Here is a 10,194-nt window from a genome sequence, read left to right on the forward strand (position 1 = left end):
AGGTGGATAAAATCCATAGTCACATGTTGGGACTTTTACCTTTGGCACTAGTCACATTTAGGGCAGATGGACACCTTTTCCCTATATTCCTTCCCATCATGTAGGTGTGTCATTCCCTTAATACTAAGCACTACCTCTACTAACAAAACCGGCCTCCAAATCTTTGACAGTTGAATTTTTTCTCACTCAAAATTAACTAAAGGTACTTGCTGCCCCGTTTTATGATCCCTCTAACCCTTACCTTGTTCCTTATCTCTCAGATCTATGCATGTCCTGTTCTGCCACAAAGAGTATTCTTGTGAGTAGTGTGATGGTAATAATTGCAGTTGCTAACACTGGATGAGACTGCCTGTGATTAAGACAGTTTTGTTAATGTATTTGAGAGATCAAGATTCGATATTTAGGGAGGGAAGCAGCCACACATACCTTAACATTCACTTTGTCATATATCATACACTTTTAACCGAATTTCATATTTATTAAGCATGGTTGCTTCATAGTAATATGATTACGTATATTGTGAGCTTTTTATCTGTTTTGTTGTTTTGTAGTTAATGGTTTGCATGTTACTGATAACTTACTGCTTGATGCACTTTTGCCTTTTAAACTCTGGTTGTGATGTAACTAGTTTGGTGGTTACTATGTGCATCCTGATTATTTTTTCCCTTTCATTTTTTTCCTGAATGGAAGAAAGCTTTTAGTTTCCTACTCTTATTTCTTTTGACACTTCACCTGTCATGGGCTGCATATAGTGTAACCACAGTGAAGATTAAAAATACCCTGTTTATAATTAATTGATACATTGAATATTATAAATAATAGATGTGTTTATACATGTTATAATTTTGAATATATATAAGATTGTGTAAACTTTGTAAATATTCATATAATTTTTTCTTGTATACACAGTATACACAGGCACACAAATCATACATATCTAGATTTGTATGTGGTTTTGCATATCATGCTCAGAGTACATTTTGTATTTATTCTAACTTGGTGGCCAAATGGTATATACATAGAACAGGTAACCATGTAAATGTTGGTGTGCATATACAGGTAAAGACTGTTTTCTCTAAGACAAGTTTTATTGAAGACGACTGCATATTTACAGTTAGCAATATTTTTGTCATCTACTTTCTGGATGGTTGTTTTAAGATCAGGAAGAAGATCAAAGACAAGAGTGTTTATATCCATGGTGTATGTAGGTGATGTTTCATGTAAGAACCAAATTAGTACAAACTATTCAGGCAATCATCCAGGTTTAAAAACTGTACCAACAGAAGCAAGATCCCCCAGATGGAATCACCACCCCACAGAAGACACTAAACTCCTCATCTTCATACATTTCCAAAATCTATTTTTACCTAGACAGTAGTCCAATATCTCTTCGTTGTGAGAATTATGGGCCAATGCTGTGGCCATTGCCAGTTGCCCATGAAGGTGTGGGCATCCTGCATGATTCATGTATACATGAGACCTTTCAAGACAATTTTATAATTGTGTGGAATAGGATGAATCTACATATCAGTACACCATGGGTTTTTACTTATAAGGGAGGTAGCCAAATTAAAATGCAAGTACTCACTCCCACCCATTCCATTCCCATTCACCACCCTTTCATCCCACTTATCTTAGCTCCTCATGTATGACGGGTCATCCCTGTATCCTGCCCACTGCCCTGGGTCAGAAGCAATGTAGCAAGACATAGCACATCCACATTAAGGCCATTTCACTTAATCAACAAAACCCCTCTCCATCCCCTTTGAAGAAAGCTCCTTCCATTCCACCACATGCTTACCTATCTTCTCACTATTAGAGTCACCCATTCCCTTCCTTGTCCTCTCCTCATGTCTGACACTCTCCCCACTACACTCTCAAACATAAAATTGCCCCTCTCTTGCAACTATTATTTATGTATCAAGGACTTCTTATAGTCAAAGGCATGTACCTACTCCCACCCATTCCATCCCCATCCACCACCTTTTCCCCCTCCCATATTAGCTCCTCATGGATGATGGCTCGTCCCTGTATCCTGCCCACTGCTGTGGGTCAGAAGCAATGCAGCAAGACACAACATTTAATGCCAACACATCCATCATCCTCACCGACATGCTGCCTAACATACTCCCTAATAGGATAAATAACTGACTTAGTGAATTAATGGGCAGTTTTAATTAAACTTGTTTAAAAGATAAAATACCCTCCTTACCTTCAACTGCCCTTCCATTCTACTGCGTCCATAGATCTCTCTTTTACTACCTTTGACTCCACCTCTTGAGTACAATATTGTCCCCAAGGATAGAAGGTTATGGGTAATGAAATACTAATACATCTTTATTTTAGGAGAATTATAACCAATATTTCTGTCATTCTCTTCATAGCTTGAGAGTAGTATGTCTCCACCCATGCCCAAATAGTAGACCCAACACGACCTTGAATGTAGAATACTGTTTTAGCAATGGGTTAATATTATCCATAAGAATAGAAGTGCTAATCAGCAACAAATGTTATAATATTGTTCTTCTCTCTTTGTTCTTCCTCCTCCTCTCGCCTCTTTCTCCTTTCATAAAGACATGAGAATGGGGAAACTGCAAAAGACCATAAGGCCTACACTTGGCAGTTCCATGACCATTTATTCCCATCCTTGAAGTTATCTCATCTTGTAAAACAACCACTTGTTTCAGCACTCACTACATTGTTACTAAGTCTATTCCATTCATTAACCATTCTGTTGGTAAACCAAGTCTTGCCTATATCCTTACTAAATCTAAATTTGTCCAAGTTATCCATTACTACATGACCTGCCCTGCTGGCTTTGTGGTGACCTTATCCTCTCTTTCTTTCTTCCCCCTTTCCTTCCTCCTTCCTCTGTACTCCCCCATATAGTGTATCGATTGCACAAGTTTAATGTTGTCAGTATTGTAGGAACTTTAATGACATCCCAACAGGCTAGAGTCATGCAGCATTATTTTTTTTATTTGAGACTCCTTGTTTCCTCTCAAAAGTGAATGCTGATGGATCACTTTCAACTTCCACAACCCCTCCTTTCTGCTACGGTCTTAATCTTTCCATGACCATTCCTGTGATTCTACTTCTTCAGTGTGATGCTATTCCCAAAGACGGAAATCCTGGTCATTCCACCAACCAGAACAGTGTACTTCCTCCGCTCTCCTTTCTTCCCCTCCCCCCTCCACCTCTCTCTTTCTTTCTCACTTTCTCTTCTTTTCTTCTCTTTTCCTCTCTTTTCTCCTCTCTCTTTCCCATGCTGGAATTCAACAAAGTTTAGCAGTGTTTCAGCACATGAATCAATTTAATCACTGTTTAGACTGGGACAAAGCTGATCTTGTATATAAATCAAGTTGCAGGTTCAGGAGGAAGATGGTTGAATCCACAGTAATAGATTATATTCCCCATATGAATATTTCAAAGGGGCAGTGGTCTTCAGAGATACTAATGGAATTATGGTCCCCAATATGGTTATTAGGCATCTTCCACCAGACCCCACACTGCATGACCAATAGGTCACTAATAGAGTAAGGATAGGCATTTTTCAGCCCTTCTCCTGTTTTATGCAAGAGAGTGTTATACAAGTATAGTACCCTTCTATTCTGTACTACTGAAGAGAACTGTAGCTTACAGTTAAGATATATAGATTCACCGTTTCCATTTTTTCTGCTCTGACTGTGGGTTTATATATATATACATACATACATACATACATACATGTTGAAGCTCCCAAACTCTGTACTCTGAAACCTGGGGTCATCTATGTTGTACAATCTCAAAAAAGGGAAAACCAAGTCATGTAAATTTTATGCTACTTGTGAAACCCGGAAAAGTTCGGATATACATAAGACCACAAGACATGGGAAGAGTGAGGATTTTGACAAAGTAATGATGCAGTGAGTCTGACAATATCGTAATGATGATGAAAGTATCGGGGGACATGATTATGACACAAGCTAAGCTATGCAGAGCTGATTTTGGAACATGTCATTACTCGGAAGGCTGGCAAGCAAAATTTAAAATACCTCATAGTTTATCATATCAAACAGTGTGTGGACCATGTAGCAGCAGAGGAATATGTGAAGGAATTTGAGAAGCTGGTACATGAAGAAAATCTCTCCCAAACATATAATGTTGATGAGACTGCATTGTAGTGGTGTATGCCAAAGAAGACAATAAAAATGAAGGATGAGGTGAATCCAACTGGCTGAAAGGAACATAAAGACAGAGTTACCTTAATGGGATGTTTTGATCCTGCTGGGACCCATAGATTAGAATTAATGGTCATTGGACGAAGCTTCCACCCAAGGACACAAAATGATGTTGAGATATACCCTGTCATGTACAGAGCTTCAAAGTGTGCATGGATCACAACTAAAATCATGTTGGACTGGTTTGATAATTATTTTGTTCCTGAGGCTCGTGCCCACTGCACCAAAGTAAACTTTCTATAAGTCGGAAATTTCTACCACTTGGCTGTGCTGGTCCTTAGGGTGCCGAATTTGGGAGCTTCAACCTATGTGTGTGTGTGTGTGTGTGTTCATATATATATATATATATATATATATATATATATATATATATATATATATATATATACACACATACTATATATCTGTCTATCAGTCATAGAGCAGGTTAGGTGTCCACAAGTTAATGATTGTCAGTTTATGTACAGACCATTTGGCTTCTAAGGAATTTAAGTACAAATACATGTAGATGTGCAAAAACACAAACATAAATTGTCACTAGTACACATATGATATTGAAAAGTTTGTGGACTGTTTTTTCACCTGCAAACAAGGTCATTTGGTGATTACTAAAGGTTATCATTAGATTAGTCTTCTAAGGTATAACCTCTTAACTCAATTCCCACTTTTCTCATTTCATGTAAATAGAAAATACCAGAGGATAGTTTTGACAAAAAGATGGGCAGACACAGGGTTCTGATATGTAGCCATTTTTTTTTTTTTTTTTTATGAAGATGTGCCCAGATCATCCAAATGTTTCACTATGGTGCAAAACTCAAGTGCTGTCAAGTAACATTGATTCACACACATTGACTTTTTGCTGAACTATGAATAGCATGATGTGCATTCCATGTGACAAGGTGTGACTAGTGGCCATGCCATGTCTTTTGGTGTGCATCAAGTTTTAATCGTGGAGGTTTAAAATGTTTGTGTGTGTAAAAAAAATAAACAGAGCTCATCTTTAGATATTACTAGGTGTGCTGCATCTTTATTCACCTTATAACATTAGAAGTGACAAAAACTTTTGTATACATTAGTTGTATCATTCAAGGATTTTTAACCCAGATAATAAGTCTGTCCTTGATTAAACTGTGGACATCAATATTGTATTGTCCAAAAGAATGAGCCAGCCAATACACTCCACAGGAATTACCTCCTGCAAAGGTATAAAGTAAATGGAATGCTGGACACTTTATCTGTAGGATGTCTTGAAACACTGTTTTCCATAGGGATGCATTAACTCCTGGAATAGCTGAGAACAGAAATGTCAAGATGGTGTCATTTGCAAGTGCCTCAGTCCACAAACTTTTCAATTCCACTGTATGCATACATACTCTTAAATTTGAATTTTGTTTTTATACATGTGTAATAAGCTGAGGAATGTAACACTTTCATGTTATTAATTTATTTTGTTCATATGGTGTAGGTCCACCGTATATACCGTAGTACAGGTGCCAGCTTTGCCAAAGCCCATGCAGAATTTACACAAGGAGTAATGCGCAATGAGCACGTGCAACAGGCTGCTGCTTCCGCAGCGTCGGCTGCCATGAGGTCACAGTTCCAGACTGCAACAAGTCCAGGAGCCAATGCAGATGGGACACCTCGATTTTAAGGTAATGAACATTGTCTTATAGATGAAACATTGTTTAGTTACTCAATATAGGTTTTTAGTCCAAATAATGCTGCTTGGTGATTTTATGATGTGGATAACTTAAAGGCAGTGCTGCTTGAATGCAGATTAATCCAGCGTGTAAAGAAAATGATTCCTGAGTTATAATAAGATATTTGTATCTTCATATATCTCCTAGGTATCTCTTTTGTATTGAGATATTGACTACATGGTAACATGCAACTAATACCTTGGGAACTATTTTGGGATACCCTTATGGACCAGAGTCACACATCAGTCATCTGTGTTTATATAAAATTGCTAATAAAGGAATGATGATACATCTGTACTACAACTGTCCCACCCTTATGCTGTTCCTTTAAAGATATCCTTTACCACTTTCATGATTCTTTCTCATCCTGATCCTCCTGTGATGTGGGTAAAACCATTGTGCCAAAATGTTTCTCATACATGTTGTTAAAAGTAACTAAAAAGAATAGGAAATATTTAAGTTAGTGAAGAAGTAACTTTTGGAAATTGATCTTCGAATTTAAAGTGTATTATCCTAAGTTAATTATTTGTTTAGTAGTATGAAATTTTGTATTAAGGCTGGTACTAGTGATAGTCCTGGAAGATGGATATTGGAGAGTCAACTACCTTCTACCCATCTTCATAACCTGTTAACACATTGCAGTCACATGAGACTGACACACCTCTATTAGACCCAAGATCTTTTTGTATCAATTTCCCACTTTTTACACATGTAGAGAGGTGACAGCCAACAACTGTTCCCTTCCTACTGCTATTATAAACCAATGATATAGACATAGTTGGGTTGGCTCAGATAGTTGAATTTGAACATAAGAGTGACCAATACAAGTGTATACAGGACACCATTAGCATAGCTCTTACACTATACTACAGTTAGATCTATTAATACAATACAAACAAGTCCAAATTCTCTGTTCATAGAGATTTGTGGAAAGGAGGGAGGGAGGGGCCTGAAGATCATTGCCAGCCTCTTATGCAGATATGGGTTTCCAGTTAATGAAGCTCAAGACAACATTTATTATTATTATGCATGAAGTTCAATTCTGTTTTGCTTATGTGTTTTGATCTTGTGTATTTTACTAGGCTGTGCCAGCTTTCCCAGACAATCTGTGAGCAGTGTGGTGGTGGTAGTGGAATCGTTCATCATCCTTGGAGTCAAGTCGGACGCCGTCCCACAACCACGAGCTTCCCACACACTTGTGCTGAGATGGACTGTGGGGGGCTGAAATAAATAGACATAGATAATAATTGCCAAAAAGAAAGTAACAATAAAAAGTGGAGGACTTATTTGTGAAACCCAGCCAAAGTTGTGTAAACCACAGGAAAATGCAAAGAATAAGAAAGATAAGGATGTATGGTTGTATGAATCCAAATTGAAAGTGGAAAGGGGAAATATGTAGAGTTCTATGATGAAATTTTCAAATTTGAAAGTGCTTTAGATTTTGGCATTACTGTACATATATGAAGTACTTAGGTAGATTAACTTAGGGAATTATTAAATTGTTTCATCTTGTTTACAGACACACATAGGTTAACAAAAGTTCAGTAGGATTCTCAGCCTTCAAATAAAGCCATGTGATACCAATATCTTTTCACCACACTATGTATTATGATAATACTGATGGATATTGAAGCCACAAATTCTTCACCTAACTTTGTATAATTAAAATCTTCAAGTGATTGTTATGATTATTAAAAACAAATTGACTAAATGAGTTCCTAGCATGCAGCATCATTCTAAGTAGAGTAAAGCATGCAGTATGAATTCACCTCAGTTTTCCACCATTGTAAAAGAATGCCGAGATATTGTTATAGAATGTGCAGATAGGATCATAACATGTTTTGAATGTGTAAAGAAATATTTTGTACTAAACCAGGCTTGGCATGCACCTCTTTATAAGGAAAGTATACATATACTCAAATTTCACACAGATTTTACATACCCTGGATTTCATACCCCTTTCTCTGTCTCGCTTTCTTTCTCTCTCCACACACACATACACACATGCACACGCCATTCATGCATACATTAATTTTGTAAAAAGTTGAGGTAAACAATAAAGTCGGGTCTGAACCAGCTCCTTGTTACTCCTCTCTTGATGTAATCTAACATTCTCCTGCTGTCTTCTTGTATGAATGTTTGGTATTCCATTATAGGAGCTCAGGATGGTTTATGCTTGAGTGAATGAAGACTGATATGGATTTTAAATGTTGAACTGCACACATGGATCATGGTGAATGGTGCAAGTGTAATTATTAAGTGAAGTGATAGATGACTTGCATATGAATGGAATTAGTCCTTTCAGATGTGGCACAACTCGTTTTCTTTCTTGTTCAGGAAATGTGTTAGGATGATCAATTGTGTAATGAGGAGGAAGATGTGAAATAAAGTTTTCAATAATACATTAAAACACAAGTTTAGGACTTCTTTCTTGAAAGAAAATACTTTGTGATCGCAGAAAATTAATTTATGTTAGCAGAGAAGGTAATGCCACCTTTTAGGATAGCAATTTGAAAGAATATATATATATATAGCATGGATGGAAAATGCTGTTAGCTTGTCAAATGGTATGTTATAAAACAAGTTACAACGTAAGTGCAGAATAATTTTTGCAGGTCTGTAGGTATGCTGAGTTTCATGTAGGTGCAGAACAAAGAAATAAGTGAGACGGTGCATGCATAGCCTAAGTGAAGTGAAACATTGCATGGCGCATTGTGTCAGTTTAGGTGGTGTACTGGGTGGTTGCAGGATGGTGTATTCTACAATGTAGGTGGTGGGTGGTTAAGGCTTTGAATGAAGTATGTTAGGAATGATGAGGGTATTTATATGCATGATTTTGGTTCCATGCATACTAAGAGGAGGGTTGAGAAAGGACAAGGCCCTTTACCCAGAGAGCTTGAAGGCGTAGTCTTGGGTCAAAAAAGAATGTTTAGGGTACTGTATTAGTAACTTGGCCGTGATGTTACACAAGGTCCACTAGGCTAAGGTCAGTAGTTACTCATACTTAAAGTCATTGGCTGCACTTGGCTCCCTCAAGATTGCATCCCACATTTAACCTACACACTGACAGCTGTTACTTGATGCAGCTTTGTGAAATAGTCCTCTCTCTCTCATTATCTCTCTCACTTTTCTTCTCTTGATCTTTCTTTCATTCATATGTGCTAGTCCCTTTTAAATGATATCTTCCTTGCTATTTTTGGTAGTGTTGACCAGTTGTTATGGACTACTTGTACAAAATCTGCTCTTGTTACAATAGACACAGTACAGTGACCAGTGTGGCGGTTATACCAATCCTCTGCTGTCTTTTGGTTTCTTCTTGTTGATGTTGTGCAAGACCATTGAAGACAAATGTGTGATGATCTATCTTTTCTGTCTTTATACTCTCTCTGCCTGTCTGTCTGTCCTCCAAAGTAAGGTTTAAATATGGGTTTGCCATTGGGTTTTATTTGATGAAAAAGATGTATAGCTTTGTGGTTAAGTCTGGATGTTTTGGTATGTTTGTTATTAAGTAGAGGACAGCCTCTGCTCAAGCCACAGTGCACCATTGATGAGGTGGCTAGTGGACTGTATCATTTGAGGTGAACATAATTGTTATGTCATACATACATATATATATATATTTATATATAAATTAGACGTATATTTTGGCTGCAGTTTATTTGTTAATTTTGTGAAGGTCCAAGCAATTCTTACGTTATATTTTATTGATTTTTACTTGTTTGAAGTTTGCTTTGCATCTTACCATATAATTAGAAGTTTGTTCTGCTCATTTCCATGAGTTTGTGATTGCATTCCTTCATTTGTAACGACAGTAGTCTTCTGTAGGAGTAGGTATATTATTGATTGTTAAATAAACAGGTAGCAACAGGAATCCAAAAGAAACTCCAGTGTTGTATTTCATCAGTCATGTTTTGTTGAAATGGGAAAGTGTAGAATGGTTCACCAAGGGAGTTGCTTTAGGCTGTAGAAAGGTCAACTTGTGCAAGTCTTGTACAAGCTGGAGTCTTCTGTGTATACTGTACATTGTTATCTCATCTTTCTCGTGTTCATTACCTGTTGGCAGGTCTGTCTTCTGAGGACAAAGTAAGAAAAATTTACAGTGTGCCTCAACACATTATATAGTAGTCCCAAATATGAAATGTGATTTGAATTGGTATTCACCAGCAATCTCACCAATTTGTGACAAATTTGTCTTTTGATTAACTATTACATTTGCAGGTTATATCTGTGTGGCTGAAACTTTACAAAGAGGAAAATATATCTTGTAGATGTCA

General features: G+C 37.1%; 1 protein-coding gene and 1 long non-coding RNA gene across 5 annotated transcripts in view; both read left to right on the forward strand.

The window, feature by feature from the left end:
* Scamp (secretory carrier membrane protein) overlaps positions 1-10,194 on the forward strand; it is a 49,762-nt gene extending 39,568 nt beyond the window's left edge. For all 4 annotated transcript variants that reach the window (XM_076186574.1, XM_076186575.1, XM_076186576.1 and 1 more), the window contains exons 9-10: positions 5,686-5,872; positions 7,003-10,194. In XM_076186574.1, coding sequence (XP_076042689.1) covers positions 5,686-5,871 — 186 coding nt within the window. In that variant the 3' untranslated portion in view covers position 5,872; positions 7,003-10,194. The remainder of the gene's footprint in view (positions 1-5,685; positions 5,873-7,002) is intronic.
* LOC143026349 (uncharacterized) lies at positions 5-3,578 on the forward strand. The gene is made up of 2 exons (XR_012966474.1): positions 5-3,479; positions 3,525-3,578. It is a non-coding gene; the product is annotated as an uncharacterized LOC143026349 (long non-coding RNA).

The sequence above is a fragment of the Oratosquilla oratoria genome, chromosome 6 (assembly GCF_046742065.1).
Source record: "Oratosquilla oratoria isolate Oo_2021 chromosome 6, ASM4674206v1, whole genome shotgun sequence".
NCBI lineage: Eukaryota > Metazoa > Arthropoda > Malacostraca > Stomatopoda > Squillidae > Oratosquilla > Oratosquilla oratoria.